This window comes from Triturus cristatus, chromosome 1_2 (assembly GCF_964204655.1).
Source record: "Triturus cristatus chromosome 1_2, aTriCri1.1, whole genome shotgun sequence".
In the NCBI taxonomy this organism is placed as follows: Eukaryota; Metazoa; Chordata; class Amphibia; order Caudata; family Salamandridae; genus Triturus; species Triturus cristatus.
Genome location: NC_140580.1, coordinates 1,090,985,987 through 1,091,006,550, shown reverse-complemented (window position 1 = coordinate 1,091,006,550; position 20,564 = coordinate 1,090,985,987). Strand labels below are relative to the sequence as shown.

The following is a 20,564-nucleotide window of genomic DNA, read 5'->3' as shown; positions in this document are numbered from 1 at the left end:
ATGTATATTTATATATACACACACGCAAAGGTTGCCCTCAAAAGAAAGAGGTTGCTCAGGTAGGTAATGTTTCTTCATTTATTAGGCAGGACTGCAGCATGGACAGGAAACATAACACAAAAACAGTTTCTTTGGCCGACCGGTTTCGGGCTCCTGCCCTTCGTCAAAGGCTCTATTCTTCAAAACTGCAAAGCCACTTGCGCACTTATTTGAACCAAGTAACCGCCCCAGTGGGCGTGGCCGCTCTCACAGCTTTCTGGAACTTGCAGTGCGCGATCGTATTCCTCAAGTGAGGTGGCAAGCCGTTTGTCATCAGAATTTGTTTTTAAAACCACAGTGGGTTGTCATGGCATATTTACCATGCCCAGCTGCTGCCTCATAGTCCTCATATCAACACCTGTCCCTTCTAGAGATCACCGCATGGCATCACAGGGTCCGCTGTTCCGCAGCGGGGCTCCTTCATGGCTGAGCATCACCGTTCAAATCCACACGTAAAGGTTGCCTTCAAAAGAAAGAGCCCGCTCAGGTAGGTAATGTTTCTTCATTTATTATACAGGACTGCAGCATGGACAGGAAACATTGCACACAAACAGCTTCTTTGGCTGACCAGTTTCGGGCTCCTGCACTTCGTCAAAGGCTCTATTCTCCAAAACTGCAAAGCCACTCACGCACTTATTTGAACCAAGTAACCGCCCCAGTGGGCATGGCCGCTCTCACAGCTTTCTGGAACTTGCAGTGCACAATCGTATTCCTCAAGTGGTAAAGGCTTACGTTGTAGAGGCAATGTGCATTAAAGACATTGCGTGATGATGGATGTGTGGTAAAAGCATTGCATTGTAACGCCTGTCTTGTAGCAACAGCTGCTCGCGCTCTATTGTTTCTATGCGTTCATGGTACGTTTTTACAGCAAATTGTGCCATTTGCGCAATGCCGAAACAACGTTATTTTGGCAATTTCATGTAACGATCACAGTGCGAAATTACGGAAATTATTGCCAGTGTCATTTAAATTTCGGCTATGCCTAGAAAATTCATGTAATTTCACATAATTACACAAAAGGAAATTAAGCAAGTTTCACACGTTCCTAGTAAAAACCAAAATATAAAAATATGAAGAGGTAGAAAACACAAGGTGGAAAATAACCCCAAATGTAAAAGTCAAAGATGTAAAAAGGTAAAAATGTGAAAAATGCAAGGAATGGAAAACATGAAGTAGAAAGTCAATAATGTAAAAAAAAAAAAAAAAAGATGTAAAACTGCAATATGTCAACTAAGAGGATGTAGAAATCCCAGAGGTAAAAATCAATGATCTAAAAATTCAAGGATGCAAAGAAAAACAAAGGATAAAGAGAAAGCAGGATGTAAAATGTCATATCTATAAACAAAAAAGGAACCTCAGGGGCATGAACCTTCAAGAATGTAAGGATTGTAAAGAATCCAATGATGGAAAGCCCATGATGCAAAAAGAGAAGGATGCAAAAATAGGTGAGAATAGTATAAAAACATAGGATTTATCAAACAACGGATGTAAAAGCTCAAGAATATAAAAACAAATTGATTTAAATACCAAGAGAAATATTTAATTACTCTTTGCCTCACCCTTGCATCACGTAAGGTGATACAGGACAATGCAAAGGTTTATTTTGGATTTGCAAGGCCCTGCGTGACCTGACTTGTGTGGTGTTTTGTGGATTTATAAATAAGTGTAACACAACATAGCTGCTTGTGCAGCGTTGCATCACATTTCTTAGTGGTAGGTGTTCAATGGGTGCTTCATGGGTGTTCCCATGCATCCACTCATGGATTTCATGCAATTCTAGATTTACTAAGATTTGCAAAACTGGAATTGCATGAAACTGGTACCACTGAGAGGCAAAACAAGGAGGAATATGTATATTTCTCCTTGTTATTTCCTTTTTCTATGTGTGTTGCATTCTGTACTACACATTGCAAGAAGAAAACACAACTCCGAATTATTTACGTGCAAGAAGGTGTACCTACCTGCACACAACAAATCCTGCCAGCAACGCAAGCACCATTGCAAATTGGCACTAGCCAGCCACAAGTCTGCCAGCATTGGGAGACATCTGATGCAGCTCTTCAGCTCTCTCCCATTCATTCAACGCAGGGCAGCAACTCACCTTGCTGCCCTGCATTTCAAGAATTCTTAGTAAATCTGCCACTAAGGTTGTAAGAAACCGACAATGGCATAATGTAAAAAGTCTGGGGTGTAAAAGAAATCCAAGGATTTAAAACAAACAACAATATAAATAACTTGAGGATTTAAACTTGAGAATCCCAGGATGTCAAAAGTCAAGAGTATACATGTTCTAAGAATGTAGAAAATTAAGAATGCAATAAGTTACGACTCTAAAAGACAAGCATTGAAAAATTCAAGGATTAAAATGCCCTCATTTAAATAGTCAAGGATGTAAAGACCCCAAGAATTTCGAAAAAAGTTTTTAAAAAGTCAGTATGAAAAAAAAGCCAATAATGAAAAACCCAGGATGCAAAAAGTCAATGATGTAGAAAACGCAGGTATGCAAAAAAAGCACAATTCTAAAATGTCATGTATGTAAAAAGTCCAAGGATGAAAATATGAAGGATGTCAAAAGTTGGGAATGTAAAAGTCAAGGATTTAAAAATGCCTGGCTCAAAAGTAAAGAATATAAAGATCTAAGGATGAAAAAACTCAGGGTGTAAAATTGAAGGATGTTAAATACCTAAAGAAGTAAAAAAAACAAAGATGTAAACTCTAAAAAAGACAAAGAAGCAAACTCTCAAAAATTAAAACAATCTAGAATGTTGATTCTAATGTCAAAGATATATGTCAACCAATAGATATAAACCTTAAACTAAAAAATTAAGGGTGTTAAAAGCCAAGGATGTAAAAACCGAGGGTGATAAAAACCAATGATGTGAAAAGTCAAATATGTACATAATCCACAGATGAAATACCCCAACATACAAATATTCAAAGATGTAAAAAACACTCTATGAGGAAAAAAAGAAGGATATAAAAGCAATGGTTGTAAAAAAAACAAGGATTATAAAATCCAAGGATGTAAAAAGTCAAATATGTAAATAATCCAAAGATAAAATACCCAACATTCAAGGATGCAAACCACAGAAGTAGGAAAACAGAGGGATATAAATAACAATGGTTGTAAAAAAAAACTAGGATTCTAAAACCAATGATGTAAAAAGTCAAGATTGTACCAAATGCAGGGATCTGAGTAAGTTAGGCTGTGAGTAGAGCTAGTGACATGCACTTGCTACAAACTGAGCCTAAGAATTATAATGTGCTAAGCCAATCACATAGTTGTATTCTCCAAAACCTTCACACTACACTCTTCACAGCTCGAATAAGCACAGTGATTATTTCACCATACCATGGCAAATAGGTGGATGTGCGATACTATTATACACTTTTTCACGACACCATTGCTATCTGATAATTCCGCCCACCTCTCATGTGTGTATATATATTTGCATGCTAACTTCACTGCACACATTACTACACACTAAATACTAGACAATAATGGCCCATCAGAATTATGAGTAATATGGAAACACCACAGATTTTCTCCAGGGACTGCAACTGCTTAAAAGATCTAACTGTGAATGCAGAGTAACCAGGGGAATCTGATTTGATAAATTTGATTTTCCCACATGTCCCCAATTTCTTTACAGGGCCCTCAGGATCCATCTCATAATAGCTCATTTGTTCCTGTCTCTGGAGTTACCATACACGCCTGTAACTCCCACTGCACATAAAAAAAATGAATTTAGCAAGTTTCAATAAACCCTGCAATTTATAACTCGTGCAAAAGCCATGCAAATCATAACTTGTGCACTAAATGCCGATCACCTCATCTTTTTTGTAAGCGATGCAGTTACAAATGGTGTGAATAATCTTACAGATGAGATTAGATATCATATTACTCTTCAACACCAAAGAGACAACTATGAATATAGTATTATTTATTGGTTGATTTGAGTAGGTGTTGTTATTTGATTAGATTGTGCTTTAGGTGTTGTTACATGCTGATATAACTTTGTCTGTCATAAGCATTGCATGTGGCATGCAAGTTATAGTTTATCTCCTTGTTGAACACTTTTAATTAAGTATATTTTAGAGTAAATACATTCAACAAGATTTTGTATGTGCAAAATATTTGATCCTGTGTTTGAGCAGCATTGTATGGAACATCCTCTCATTTGTGATTGAAATTACTAAATATTTATTTGTTGCATTGTTTCTTTATCAAGCGCGTGATAGCACTGATGCAAACATAACTAGTTATCTTTAATTTGCTGCTAATGTCGATTTATGTTCCTTCTCTTGCTGCAGAGAAACAATGCACCATCTTCTACAACCCTTATGGAGAGAATGAGCTGCAGAAACTGTGCCAAGGGGATGAATGCAAGTGCATGGAAGGTGAGTATCATGTAATATGATTCAGCATTCTCTGCAATATGCAAAATCATGTTTGTGAAACACTTTTCGGGACATTTTGTGGTTCCTTTTTTAAGTTTCCTTACCATTTAAGGAAGGGCTTTCATCCACACTTAATTTCTGCAAAAGCAATCTCTAAGACGTAACAACGCAACTTGCGTTATATAAGAAATGTGTCCATGTCTAGTTCAACAGTACAATTACTGTATGTAAATCATCTCATCAATTCTCAAATCCTCTTTCCAGTTGGAGACCTAAAGGATGATATTCACCTCTGGAAAGAAGTCTCAACCCTCCTTACTTGTGTACAGCTATTATGTGAAACACCATGCCCAGGGTCCATAATATTGATAGTATTAATATTTGTTCTTAATAGCACAGAGAAGCAGCTGATGTGCAGTGGGTATCAAGCAATTTATGAAAACTGAATGATTGGGAAACTCAATAGGTCTGGCTTCACTTTTCAGTTAAAATTGACCTATTGGCTTTGCCAGAGCTGTGAGAAAGTTTTTATGTGTTTCAGCAATGCCCAAGTCATTGGTTTTGCAACAAGCCTGAGTTTGCTTTTGTAGCCCAAATTCTAGTCTTATTTGTGCTTGTGATTCAATATTTGGGAAATTAATAGGCTCTTTATATGTTGTACTGGGCCAAATCTAAAAAAATGCTGATGCTTTACCTTGGTATATCTTAACTCGAAACATAATTGAAGGGCACAATATTGTATTAGTAGAAGTCAATATTTGTTTCAAGGATGTATTTGACATTTTCTGTGCCAAAGAGCAGAATGCATAGCAAAATGAGTTGCTTTTTGATCCTAAAGCTGCTACAACAATTGAGCCAACCACCTCTTTCTCCAGCCAGATACCACAATATTTATAAATGGGTTTTCTCTCAACTCTTTTACCATTATGCTGCCGGAACCCTTCCCCTATTATCTGTGGAATCTTCCTTTTCACACCTGTTCACACGTCCCCTTCCTTCTTTACATATAACTGTGCAGAATGTTATGCTTAGAATGTTCATGTCTGCTACGGGTCCGTTACTCCAGTGTTGCAGTCCTGATTGGATGACCCTGTTTAATCCCTTATATTTCTGTGGAATAAAGCTGCTGCTGACACACCTTTGGTTGATCAGCATCTTCTTCATCTACTCCACATTGCTCTTTTTCCACAAATTCCCACTTTAGTTTTTTCCAGGGTCATAGCCATTTTATTTCTCCTTCAAAAAAGGGCTATTGTTGATGATAACCTCTACAGTCCAATTTTTGTTTCACCGAGGAACTCAATATCCTCAGCACACTGCAATGAATAAGTTGGTTATTTACTTTTAGTGAGTGTGATATTGTATCATGAAGGAATTTACCAAGATCTGCTATCGATAAATTAAAAAAGGAGTGCCAGAACACACCCTTGCTTTATGTTGCGATTTTTTGAAATTTCGGAGGAGACTATCGATTCTTTTAATTGAGATTTACCTTGCCCCACATATTGAAATGCAGGACCTGGACAGCGCACAATATCATTGCTGTAATTCCCCAGGAGTTCATTTTAGGCCAGAATAGAGTACTGTCTACTCCCTTCAAATGCAGATGTAAACTCCATGTAAGGATAAGTGGGAGAAAATTCACCACCTGATGGAAACTCATGGGCAGTGCTTGGGTTACTGGATTGCAATCGTATTGTTTCGCATATAATTAATCGATCATGATTGTAAAAATCCCTAAGCCGTACAAAACGTAGCTCTTGCCATAGTTGATACAGTCCTTTTGAAAACATTAAACCTCCTGCAGCACAATCGTGAATAAAGGCACTTTCTTTCAACATATGAATCAAAAGGAAGTTATCAAAAACAATTATAGTATGTTGAGTGAATCTGCAAATCAGATCAGTAGGCAGATGTCGAACAAAACGGTGAGTGTTGGAATCTGGTATCATTTGTTACATCAGAAGGCTAATAGAGAAGAGATTATTATGGAACGGCTTCAGAAAATCCATTCTGTAAATTCAACACTAGAGAATGGCAGCAGCTTAGTGTAAGTAATAGAGCGCTGCGAGGTATCTGATTTCAAGAGACTGATTTTTTTATCCAGATGGATGGCATATTACACCCCAATGAGACTGCATAAGATGTTTCCAAAAAATCAGAACAAATGTTTTAGATGTAAAAAACAGGATGAAGGGGGTTGGGTGCACATATTTTTTGAGTGTATTAACAACAATTTTGGAAGGATGTTTTCATCCCAATTACTTGCTGTTTGTCTATAACAATTGTTCCATCCTGCATGCTGGTTTTAGTTGGTTCATCAGGGGAGGTAAAATGTCTGAAAAAATACCCTCAGTATTTTATAGTAATATCTATAGCAGTTGCAAGGTCACTTATTTTACAAAACTAGAGAACAAATAAACAACCAATGATTGGGCATTGGGTTAGTAAAATATGCAGTACTTATAGATTTGAGGAGGCCTATGCAAAGCGTGTGGGGGCCACTGTAAGATTTAGGGCTATCTGGGCAAGTTTCTCTCTTATTTTATAATTTAGAGGATTATATTCCAATTGAATAGCACTGTTTTTAGGGATTCAACTTCTGCACTCTACTAAAACATTTGCTGCTAGTTCTATGGGCACTTTAAATATTTTTGATATCAATATGACAGAGAAAGGTATTCTTTGTAGTAGTTTCAGAATATTAGTTATTAATTGCTAATGTATTTGTTTTCCCTGAATGCTGCCAGGGGGAAGGAAAAGGCTGGTAGATTATGAGAATACAGTTTAATGTGGGCCAGTGATTAACATATTTTGTATATTGTATTCGATTAATATATTTTGGAACTGGCTTTTATGAATTTTTTATCAATGAATGATAAACTCTGGTCTTTTATGCCATGCAGTATAATGTCTTTTTTGTGACTTCATATTTGGTATCTTCTATTTCCATCTTTTTATCTATGCTGTAATGTTGCTTTTATTTCTGCTGTAATAAAAATATTATTTTTAAAAAGGATAAGTGGGAGTTTTGAAGTACAGCATGTCTTATACCAATACAATAAGAGTCATGAACTTATGTAGTGTGCTTGAAACCATGTTGCAACAAAAGGGATAACATTTAATTTGTAGACCCTTTGCCCTAATTCTGTAAACAAAATTCTTTTTAAAACAAGGTGGCCTCGACCTCTTCGTAGTTTGAAATGGGCAGGGTCAGAAGTAGACACACTTTTTATGCAAAGGGTAAAGAGTTGGCCCGGTCATGTCTCAGGCATGGTTTTGAACGGCATACAGTGTAGGCAAGGAGCTAAATAATGCCTATTAAAAAATTAATACATTTAAAGAGTGCTAAAGGAAGATCATTAGGACCTGGTGCTCCCTTTGACCGACTACTCCTAATTATCAGTTTCAGTAAAACAATTTCAACTTGCAAGACAGCTTAATTCTGTTTATCTAATAATGAGAAATGTAAAGAAATACTCAGTTGACATGAGATGTCATGCGATGAATTGAATGCTAGAATCAATGTCAGCCACTGGCGATCGTTCGTGCCGCATTCCAGTCCATCATTTTTTGCCCACCATGTCACTCTAGACATAGACACGTCTTATGTAAATCAGTATCGACCTTGCTTCTCACAGGAGCATTCGATCCCAAACTGCTAGCCAAGACCACTCAGACAGAGAATACAAGACTCCAGACTGGTTTCTGTCTATTTGGGCCATATTAGTACAGTACAGCTTGAGTCCTTAACTTAATTATTTGTGGTGGGTAATCCCTTTGAAGTCATTGAAGGTGGGTTAATTTTTAGAGGGCACTAAATGTTTGCAGGGTGGGTAAATCCACTAAATGCCAAGGGAAGCATTTGGGTTGTTGGAAGGTGAAAATTATTTGAAAACGGTGACGTCTAAACGAGAATATGTTTAATAAGATGTAAGTGTTTTTTTTTATTTGGATCAACTCTAAACTACTTTTATTTCTTGCAAAACACAGCGGAATGCAGTAAAATGCAACCTGAAATTAATTTGGCAATAGGTGCAAATACTAGAAAAGCAAAAGCTTGCCAGAAAGACATTGTATATGGTAAGAATGCTCTTTTCTACATATGTAATCTAATGTAGGGGGTGTACATTTACTGTCTTGTTTTAGATTCCAGAAGATAACATGGACCCCCTTTTCCAGTCTTTCTTAAGGATATAAAACAATACAAAATGTTATTATTTATTGATGATGGAAATATTGAAAAAGTTTTATGTCTATTTTACTATTTCATATTCTACTACAAATGGCAAGACTTTACAAAATGTAATTGACCAAAACTGCCCTTTGTTGAAATGTTTTACTTATTAAGAATGTAAAATATGTATCAGTGGGTTAGATGTACAAAGTTCTTTTGCTGTTGCCAACCCTAAGATTTGCAAAATCACCGGGTTTGTGAATAAAAAGGGATTTTCTTAATGTACAAAAGCCCACTGTACATCCCCACCAACAGCTCCTTATAAATTAATTCTGACTCGTACAACAGCTTTTGTGATCCTTTACAAATCGCAAATAGGAGGGGACATAAAAGGGCACCCTTGGGACATCTTCACCTTTTGTGAATCATGTCAAAGGCATTGGGGAGAAGGCCGTGGCTCCGAAGAATATTGTCTGCCCCTGCCCCAATGTCTTCCCAAAGCGGAAACCATTTTTAATGCAGCACCTGTTCGTTTAAAGTTTGCTTTAAAAAATGTTTCCCATTTCTAGCAGGTCGATTTGCAAACCACTGCAAGAAGACAGCTTGCGATGCAACCTACTAGTATATAGGTGACCTTACAAAATGCATTACCATTCACAAACCAGTTGGGAATTATACATCTGCCTGGAAGCTATGTACAAAACTGTACTTTCATGCGTAAATGGCTTTACTACTGTGTAATTCTTTGCCACAAAAGTGTAGAATTACACCATATTAAACTGGTGGGGAATGGGAGGCACTGGTGGAAATTAACGAACTCCTATGTGACCCTTCTCCACCCTGGATACACCAATAGAGGGTTATAGTAGCTCGCATTCTGGGATGGGTTGGGGAATTAATCACCCCGTAGTTAAGGGGATGAATGGGAAATGGTTTCTCAATGGGAACAAATGCTTTCCCAATGAAGAGAAAGATACAAAGAAGAAGAGAAATTGTATTTGCTCATCAGGCAGCATTATAATTGTGCATTATGGTGAACAATGTACAATAAGGAATTGGGGCAATGACAAGTCATAAAAGTGTCACATGGCATTGCCAGAAGGATTAATTTACCATATGCCAAACATTTTCCTGTTGGAAGTTAGAGAGGTTCCCATAAGGGATCCAGGATATTATTTCCAGTTCTATATCTCTTACACAACCAGTATCCTAAAACAAAACACTAGAATGTCAATGGCGGGAAAGTTGTAACCATAAAAGAATTCTCTTTTTTTTCTGAAGACCATCACACACTCTATTAGTGGCATGCTTCTTCACCGAGTCTCATCCTCGTCACAATAAATCAAGAAGGTCTCGATCATATCCCAAAGAGAACCTATGATATTTTCTAGCTGGCTATGGGAAGTTAAAAATATCCTCTTTCCCATTATTCTTTATCTTTAGTGCTCTTCATATGGTTTAAGAATTATCTATGTGGATGGTTGCGTATCTTATTGTCTCCACTTTCCTCATTAAGTGGACATGTTTCAGCCCGTTGACTGGCACTATGGGTCCTGGGATTTCATCAGGACTTATGCTCTACCCCTATGTTTATTTTATGTTGCGTCCTGTCCCTCTCGGTACAGTATATTTATAGGACACAAAAAATAAAGGAAATTAACATGCAAATGTACCTTGCTCAGCCGCAATGCTCGTAGTAGTGTCCTAGGTTCTGTTTAATTGCACATCATAGGAAACACGTGGGAGCATGTCCCTGCAGTCACATTTTCATCAAGGCTGCCACGCTTTGTCCTACTCTTACCGATCATTGTTTCAGGCTGGTTGCAGTATTTCTAGTGGTATGCCTGAAAAAAGGCACACGACACAGCTTTCCATTCGTACTACCAGAAATACATTTTTGGTTAATTGCACAAAAGTGCAAAAGTATATTCATGCACATGTGTACATTTCTGCACACATTTTTTTTATGAATACAACCCTGTTGGGAATTCTCATTTCGGAGATTCCGCCCGAGTGCGTAGACTCCCCATACTGCACAGCCTCCGGCACGAGTGGGGAGGCCCTTTGTGAATCAGGCCCCTAGTGTTTATGGTCCTCTTGGAAAATGTATCAAGCCAAATTCATAGACAATGTAGTAAAGTTTTATCATCACCCTCCTTATATTTCCATTTGAATTTCATTTGCCAGCATAACTTTACTCTCATATATTGTGAGTTCCATATTTTTAAGTGGTAGAACCTACCACTACGAAGCTATATCTTGTGTACTTTGACACTAACCCTCGTTCTCTTTTATTTTAGCTTACAAGGTGAAAATTGTGTCTTCTGTCGAAGACGGTAGTTTTATCAAATACACGGCAGTCGTGCAGGATATCTTCAAAAAAGGTAGGTACCATTCAATAGGTGAGTGTGTAAATGGACCTTATTTAGAGCTGGGTAGTAATCGAAATCTTCTGATTTCTACAGTAAGGTCTTGATTTGAATTTAATGCTTCCTTCAGAAATAGTTTACAAAACTTGCTTTTCACATATCTTCATAGCACAAATTACCCCTGACTGTTGATTTTGTTGTCTTGTTATATACACGTTCCCTGAGTGATGATGTCTCTCGGGGTGGATGGGTTCTATCTTTTTCCTTGCATTTTTGTGATGATAGCCCATCTTAGGTCTACATGAGAAAAATAATACATGGCAAAACGAGCATCAACAAGGATAAGAAAATTAATATGAAGAAAGGAAAAAAGGAGGTGAGAACAGAATAAGTAAGGATTTTACTGCAGGGCAGAAAGGGCACAGTAAGGATAAACAGGAATTTATTTGGGATATTAGAAATAAAATACCCAAGGTATTCTTCATTGGAATTGGTATTGCGTGAAAAGTTTGATAGAAACCTATTTATAAAGCAGACGGCAGCTGTATAGGCAAAGGTATGAAATACGTGAAGGGGATTTCTTTACAAGTTAGTGCATAATAATGCAAAAAATATGAAAATACATTGTGGGTTGTTTTCCTCTATCTCTTCTTAGAGATTACAAATTCAAAAGTGTGGGGTTTTAGTTTAGGTATTTTATTTGGGGGGATATACAGACAGGCAACAGTATTCACAAGTAGAACAAAGTAGATGAAGGAAATAAAAATGTATAAAACGAATTAGGGAAATATGAAGTCAACAAAACAATTGTACACATGTACTTATTCCATGTCAACTTAAGTGAACGCAACGGTTCCCCCAAATCAGATTGTTTTGTTTTTCTTTTAGCTGCTTTAGAAACTCTGGGGTAGATTTACTAAGATTTTGCATCTGGGTTGCGTCACTTTTGTGGTGCAGCCCCTATGCAAAATAATTTTTGGCATTTACTAAGCCACGCAAAGCCACTTTACATGGCTTTGTGTGGTTTAGTAAATAAAAAGTAACCCAAGGCAGTGTGTAAGCTGCTTTGCGTTACCTTGTGTTGGGAAGGCATTCCATGGGTGGAGCATGGGCTTTCCCATGCATCGACTCCTGGATTTTGGCGCCTTCCCTTCAGTTAAGATAGAAACCTGGAAATTGGTCAAAAAGCTATGCCTCCGTGAAGCAGGCATAATGAGGAGAAATATCTTTATTTCTCTTGTTACTTCCTCTTTCTATGCATGCTACATTTTACATAATGTAGGTTCCACAACGCGTTCCTATGGAAATTAACATTATAAACGCACACTTTTTTTGTGCCCCTTTTTCTCTATTCACACTGCACAGATCACCCAAACTTTCCATGGCACACAGAACCTACTTTGACACTTTTCATGAAGATTGGTCAAACGACAGCAAAGTTATAGGCAAGTCAAAACATGCTTTACGTATGGAAGCATGGTCCTAACTATAACTACCTACTGGCTACTGCCAGTGGGAAATATATATATATATATATAATTTTCTATTAACATCATTTTATGTAAATTCATCTTTTGTTCTATTCTGAAAATATAGCATAGAGATGGTCCATCTTTGATACCACATTCTCATATAAATCAATATTTCATTCTTGATGGATCTGGCAAGGGGTATTGGGAAACAGCGTTGCCCATATAGTTGAATGCTGGATGTTCCATAGTAGAATAACACATAACAGTGTGGCTAGACTCCATCCTAGATTTTCAAGATATCAACTACCTAAGCAAATGAATTTTCTTTTGAATCACAATTTGTATATTTGTGTTACTTGGATATCCTGAAATCTGGCCTGGATTGTACTATCTGGGATACATTTTGAACACCTGTGATATACAGGATATTTAAGTTAATTTGGTTTAATGGGATATGCTAATCCTTGCTTATGAATGATGGCATTTTTATTCTGTACACCAAACAGGTGAGGAGATATTGAAACTCAACAATGAAGTAAAATTTATCAAGAAGAAGAGCTGCACGGATGTTATCCTTGATCAAGGAAAGCAGTATTTGATAATGGGCAAGGAAGGCTTCAAAATACAAGTCAATTTCAGCTTCCAGTAAGTAGACAATTACCCTCCCCAGCAGATTTTGAAGTTGTTTAGGCTGAGCATTCAGAAGCCCAGAATAGCCTGGTGATTGCTTGATAACCAGTCAGTTGTAGATTGGTTTGTTTCTCACCTTCATCTCACTTTTGAAAATGATTTGGCTTATTCCTCGGCACTTGCTCATTTAAGGACTATAAAATGTTTTGTCAAGGTGAAGGAGGGTAGAAGGACACCAGGTATACATTTTTTTATATTTTGGACAGTGGCATTCCTGCTGGAGGAAAGTGGGGTGGGGACAGAACTAGTGGTTTTAAGCAAAATTATGCCGCCCCTGCAGAATGTGAAGAGGGGCCCCTAGGTCTCCCATGTTCTACAGGTATTCATTGGACTTAGGCTGAAAGGGCCCCCTGAAAAGCTGGGGTGCCCCAGAAGGTTTGGTAGCCCTCCTGGCACAGCAGGGGCTGTGGGGGGCCTGTGTTACCCCCACTCTGGGAGGCAATAGCAGGGAGAGAAATTGTATTTTGTATTGGGCTCCACCAACAGTTCAATGAGATTAGTTTACAGGGCGGTGCTCATGGGGGGACTAAAGTTGTAGATTTGAAAATAACAGGGACTTTTCCACATTGGGGTTTCAACTTGTGCTACACTTTTATCATCTATTTGAAGTCACTTGGGGTCTTTTGTTGAAAAAGCCCTGTTATTGATAGTGACCCTACTAAGATCTTGTACATTAACATCTCGAATGGAACATTCAAATCTGACCAGCCAATCAGAAGATTTAGGTTGGGGTCAGAACCACTTTTCTTCTACATGTAAGGTAAGACTTCTGTTATTATGAATGAATGAGAAACTAAATGAAAGGATTTATCAAGCGCAACTATCACTCTAGGGAGCATCATGGCGCTAAAGCAGAAACAAGACAAGAGAGGAAAGCAGCTGTAAATTCTTCCAGATCAGATGAGTGAGAACACTAAGTTGTCCGGGGCTCCAAAGATCCAAGTTTTCAGGAATTTCTTGAAAATGGGTTCTGTCTGAGAGAGCCGGAGATGGATGGGTAGAGAATTCCAGGCTTTGGTCCCTGGGACTGCCATTGATTTGCCCCCTCTGGAAACCAGATTGAAACTGTATGGCGTGAAAAGGTTTGCGATGAGGCTCTTAAAAGGTGCTGTGTCACATACGGTCTGATTCTGACTCTAAGGTACTTGGGTCCTGATGACCTGAAGGCTCTGTAAGTGGTTACCAGGATCTTAAAGAGGATTCTTTTATGTATGGGCAGCCCGTGTAAAGATTTTAGGGCTGCTGAGGCTGAGGACCCTCGCGGTAATTTTAACATCAGGCGTGCGGCTGCATGTTGCACTATTTGTAGTTTCTTCAAGCCAGACTTATTGGTGCCCTTAATAAGCTGTTGCAGTAGTCTAGTCGAGACGTGATCAGAGCTACTGCAACTGCTGCACCTGGTTACAGATCCAAACACTTTTTAAGAGACTTTATCAGGTGGAAACATGTGCCGGCCACAGAGAGAGCTTGCTGATTGAAGGATAGTGAGGTGTCAAATTTTACTCCCAAGTTCCTCACTACATTCACTGCATTTGGCGGGGGAATATCGTTCGGCCAACCTCGACTAGGCAAAAAGTTGTTAGATTTGCCAAGCAACATGGTCTCGGTTTTTTGACTGTTGCATTCCAGGTGGTTGGATTGCATCCAGTGAATGACTGGAGAAAGGCAGCATTGGAAATTCTCCTCTGCATTGGTGGAGTCTTTGTCTAGTATTAGAATTAACCGAGTATCATCTGTGTTGGAAATGGTTTCAATGTTAAATGATGATATCAGATTTAGCAGAGGGGCCATATAGATGTTAAATAATGTTGGGCTTAAGGCAGAGCCCCGCGTGACCCCAGAAAGCAAGGGTTTCTTCACTGATTGGTAGTGGCCGAGGGTGACTATTATCCGACCTTTAATATTATTATAGCAAGAGGACGAAGCTGGCAAGGTTGTGCCATCTCATTTAACAACATGAGTTTAAGAAGGGCAGGGGGAGGGGCATTGGAGAGAATGAGCGTGACAGGAATAAAAGCTGTGATGGAGGAAGTGCAGGACATGGGAAAATGCAGGCAGAACCAGGTGTGCAAGTTGGCTAAGAAGTATAGGGCACTTGAGAACAGCCATGCAGTGAGGAAGTGCCACATCATATCTTAATAGTGTCACTGAAGGTGTGTACAGGCAATAATATGTTGTTTTCCACTACCTTCCTACTAGTCTGATGAGCCTGCTAGTCTGATAAGGTTTATGACCAGGCCTCAACAGCTCAACATTTGATTATGCTGCAGAAATGCCCATTTACACTGCAACGTAACAAATATAATAAAAGCACGTACAATGACAACGAATGACAACTTGTATTTCCAAGTATCATACTAGCTGATTGTGCATTGAGCAATCCCCCCATGGTGTACCAGGCCCTGCAAATGCTAGTTCATAAATTCTCTTGAACCCGCTGTCTTAATGCTGTAGCAGGGGTAACTTTCACAAGGAGTCCTTTACTGGAGAGAGGTCCTGGTCGAGTCAGGGTGGTTTGCTACTGCAACATATCTCTGAAGTAAGAGGCATTCACAATGAAGAAATGTCCAATGGCCTTTCTTCTGGGTAACAATTTTTACCCATATTTACAGATGGGTGGTACTGGGAGAGCCGTCTAAAATTGGCAGTGGTTACACCTGTCCACATCTCACATCATTCAGAGTGCGGGGGTTGTGATTTTCTAAAGGGTGTGGCCACAATCCTGTTGGAGCTTCTGCTAGTGTATAATGTATATGGTATCACACAATAACAAAAAGTGAAACAGGATCCCACAAGGACCTGCCACTGGGGGGACTCGGAAGAGAATACACTTTCCCACATAAGTTGGCTACACAGTACAAGTATTCCTATCCTATCTAAAATAGGATGAACCTCCTCCTTGTAAAAAGTTCCTGATTAGCACGTTTAGAAAAAAGAAATTCTTTTTTATATGTCCCTCACCCACTCTAATAGTGGCATGCTTCATTATCGGGTCCACCTCAGCCCCTAAAAGCCGAAGTAGGCTCAACCGTCTTTCAGGGAGCTCTTTTGAGAACCTACCAGGAAGCCTAAAGGTAAAAATGCTTAACGGGGTTGAAGCATATCCCTTTATTAGTGACCCTTGATGGTATGAATAAAACAGTACAGAAGGAGGGATGTCTAGGTTTATAATGGTCCTATGAACCTCACTTATTTTGCCAACATGTTTCAGCCCTACTGCTGGCCTACACAAGGTCCTGGGCTTTCATCAGGACTTATAGAATTTTCGTATGCCCTGGATTTGTTGCAGCAATGGCTACTTTATGTGCACATCACATTTATTATTAGCGTCATACATAGCATATGGAGACTTGCCTGACAATGCTTGTTGGCAAAATAATCAGTGCCCACTTGGGTCTCTATCAAAGCTTCTCAGAAGGTGGGGGTGGCATGTCCCTGTAGTCACACAGTCGTCAAGGGTACCATACCAGTGCCTCACCTATTTGGAGCCCGCTCGCTCCTGGCTCTGTCTGTATATGGTTCATCCCATATTTTATGCCTCCTGCTTTGGGGAACAAAAAGAGTTCTGGTAGGTCCCTATGGCACCATAGCATGGCCCAAGCGATGTCAATATTTATTTCACAAATGTGGCTCCTGACATGGAGCTGGGGTTGCTTCTGCAGTATAAAAAATACTGCAGATATGACGGTGAACTTTAGATTTAAAAGCCATCTCAGTCATGCCAGCCTCGTGGCAGCAAGCCCGCTGAAGGCTAGGTGAGGCCCTTAGTCTCTGGGAGAGGGTTTCACTGACTCTTACAGGCAGTATGAAAGTACCCAAGACCTGCTAGGCAGCTCCCTACCACATCTTCAGCCATTTCCACATTTTAAGTAGGTTTTGGTGACACCAGAGAAATAGTTAGGGAAACTCTGTCTAAAACCTTCTATGTATCCCAAGGTACCCGTTACCAGGGCAGGAGTATGAGGTTATGAGTAGAATTCATTACCCCATTGAGGCAGCATCTGTGTGGCAATGCACCTTTGATACATAAGAAATAATCTTTGTGATATGGCGTGAGCCTCGATGCCCATATGCATTGGCAAAGCCGTCATCAGCACCAAAGAAATCTTGATGGCCACCCATCAAAAGTAACCCTGGGCGTAGTTCGCGTAGTCGCGCTACGCGTAGCTATGTGAACTGCATAGTGCAGTAGGGAAATGCTGTTCGCAATGATTGCACAGTGCCGGATGCTTATCCGCACTGTGCAATCATTGCGAACGACATCATGCACAGTGCAAGCTGTCGTTTTCTGCCGCTCGAGTAGATTTGTACTCGAGCGGCAGCTTTCTCAACACGGACCAGTAGGACTCGAGCGGTCGCGAGCATACACGACCACTTGCAGAGAAACCTGCCCGCGTTGAGAATCTCGCCAGGAGGTTTATTTTCCACGCTCGCGATCAGCAACTTGATGTTGCCGATCGCGAACGAGGAAAAAGTCTCACCGGGATGTTGATTTTGCTAACTCGCGGTCGCCAACTTGACGTTGAGGACCGCGAGCGAGCAAAAAAATGCCCGCAATGCGTTTTTGCACTGTGCTACGTGCGATTCGCATAGTGCTTAGTTGCGCCAACTACGCACACTCCGCGAGCGTAGCGTAGTTTTCCGCCCAGGCCTAATCAAAAGGACTGCCCGTGCGCCACAAAATAAAGAAAAGCATCATTGATCAGTAAGAAAAAGAATGCAGGTGGCAGACAAGTAGTGAAAAAACTGTGCAGAAATCAAGGTAACAATTTGTTTGATCTATTGGATATGTCTAGGCCCAGGGCTTTAAGTGGGCCGAGTCTTGCCTCACTGCCTTTGCGGTAACTTCAAAGAGACTTGTTAGATTTTTTTTACAGTCTCATCATTTCAGAACGGACGTATCTTTAATCATATATGCAACAAAGCCATAGTTGTTGCTTATATATCTTATGCAACTAACAGCCCTTGGCAAAGCCAATAGCCCTAGCTTGTTGTAGGTAATCTTACTTTGTGTATTATATATCTGAATGCAATCACAGAAGCAGCAAAATGCAGGACAGGTTGCACACTAACTCTGCACAGATATTTAGCGTATCTGTTTTAAAGCCACGCCCTTAACTGCATCGGCCACGCCCCTTTGAGAGACCCCTCAGTTTTTTCATCCCACCTAAAGCCCTGTCTAGGCCCATTGAACACTGGCCACTGTATACCATAGACAGATGTCAACCAATGAACTCTTCATTCCCTCTAAGTATTTTTTCTATTTCCTTGCAGGTACGAGTATCCTTTGGATGCAGTCACGTGGGTTGAATGGTGGCCATCCGAAAATGACTGCCGCACCAGCTATTGTGCTCGGTTCGTATCTATTATGGAAGTCTTTTCAGAGGATATTTTGCTTTCCGGCTGCTAAAAGGCACAGAAGATTGGACTCTCTAGTAGTCGACGTCAGTGCGTTACGCACCTACGCTGCTTTATTTTGAGCTCTCGTTGGAAGAGCAACGCTTGCGAAGTTTGGGAGTTCGCCATTGCCACATAGCCATGTTTATACCTGCTTGAACCCCGTACAATACTAGATAGAAATGTATTCGTTACAAAACAAAATGATTTTTAGTGTGTCTGCCTGGCGGTGTAAAACCTGAGAACTCACCCATTGCTATAATAACACGGTCTCTATAAAGCGGTCACCGAACATTAAACTGCCTCTTTCCTCCTGTTCTCTGTAGCGCCTTGAGGCTGCCTTCACACTTCCACCAAATTCATTCCATACTTTCCTCCCCTCTCTTTCTCCTATTGCCTGATTCCGTCTTTACACCTTTGTTTCCACTCGTGCCTTGTAGCGCTTTGAAGATGATTAACGCTGATAAATGTTTCATATATTGTGGTTGTAGACTCAGGGAGGCGGGAGGGGACAGCCCCATGCTTCTCTAGGCCCTCTTTTCTGGGCAAGCTTTTCTTCGGTGGAGGCTGCTAATCAGAGCTGCAGGCTCACAAGATGCACCCCTAGATTCTGCGCCCCGTTTGAAGCACAAAGGTGGAGAGGGCCAATGCAAACCCCAATATAAGTCCAAGACGGTACTACTCCATTAGTGCTAACAGATACTTCAGAAAACAATTTAAAGTATGCTTCTAGTTTGTAGCTCAGAGCAATATGCAAATTACAATATCTATAAAATGAAGTATACAAAAACAGCATATGAGCGCATGAAAAACAGTATGGATTCTTGTACCCAACACTGTCCATGCCATAAAGCCTTTAAACAGTACATGGATCCCACACAATGAGGACTGGGGTCCGTCCATTGAAGTAAAAATGATTTCTTACCAATATATTAAAGAAATATTGTTTACAACCAAGTTTTAGCAGTACATCTAAGTTTAGTCTTTCCATAAAGTACTTTCAACCGGCCTTGTCTTTTTACAACTGCCCTTTGTGTGATAGGTTTTCCAAGCACATACAGGGAGGGTACCTGTACTTGTGAACCACATAAGAGTCTGGGATTACCCTCCCCACCAAACCTTCTCAGGAGTTACCGAGACCAGCAGTCGCAGCCCGTGCAGGTAAGAGCGATGGGGCGGATTTCGATGGATGATGACAAGGGAAAATTAAATAATACATTTTCCTTCGTCATCGTCCGTCAAAATCGACCCCCTCCCCTCTGCCCCCACCCAGCCCCACCGCTCTTACCTGCACGGACCGCAGCTGGGGACCAGAGATATCTGTATTTCGGGGGTAGTGAATCCTACAGATAAGTTGGACACCAGGCATGGCCGTTTCTAGGTGTTTTGCCGCCCTTGGCGAGAATTGACAAATGCCGCCCCCTCCCTTTTACTACTATCTCTCTCTCCCCCTGTCATCCAGGCTAGAAGAATTAATGCATTAGATCACAAAATGTGCCTCGTTATGCCACATAATTTGCCTTTTTTTGGCACATAATTTAGCCAACTCTTCGCATAATTTGGTTCCCCCTGCGGCTTAATTTCAAGTGGCCCGGAGTATAAATAACACCAACAATCAAAGAGCACATGCCAAAACAGCTAAGTAGGTTAACCGCTTGCTTCAGAGATCTGCAGTGTAAGCTGGTCATAAATTGAAATATTTGCAGTCTACTCAGCCTTTTATCTTTCCAAATTAAAAAGGAGTGCCTTTGTGTTGAGTAATATTGACCTATTATCTAAGTCCCGAGGCACAATTTAATTAGCGATGTATGTTTTGTAAGTGGGCGTATACTTAGCCGTAGAAGATCACAGCGCGGTACAATAGTTGCCTGGGTACATTTGAGTGGTAAATCATATAGAGCTGCCAAACTGACTCTAGACCCAGGTGGATTGGAGAGTCTTCAAATCTAGCCGTCGATAAGTCGTGACAAACAACCCCAAAAGCTATAGCACATGAGGCACAGCACAATGTGAACTTGT

The 20,564-nt window shown here is 40.1% G+C and overlaps 1 protein-coding gene across 1 annotated transcript in view; it reads left to right on the top strand.

Moving 5' to 3' along the window:
* C5 (complement C5) overlaps window positions 1-19,554 on the top strand; it is a 384,799-nt gene extending 365,245 nt beyond the window's left edge. The window contains exons 37-41 of the mRNA XM_085613588.1: window positions 4,354-4,440; window positions 8,434-8,523; window positions 10,918-11,001; window positions 12,965-13,103; window positions 18,423-19,554. Coding sequence (XP_085469714.1) covers window positions 4,354-4,440; window positions 8,434-8,523; window positions 10,918-11,001; window positions 12,965-13,103; window positions 18,423-18,558 — 536 coding nt within the window. The 3' untranslated portion in view covers window positions 18,559-19,554. The remainder of the gene's footprint in view (window positions 1-4,353; window positions 4,441-8,433; window positions 8,524-10,917; window positions 11,002-12,964; window positions 13,104-18,422) is intronic.
* The last annotated feature ends 1,010 nt before the right edge of the window (window positions 19,555-20,564 follow it).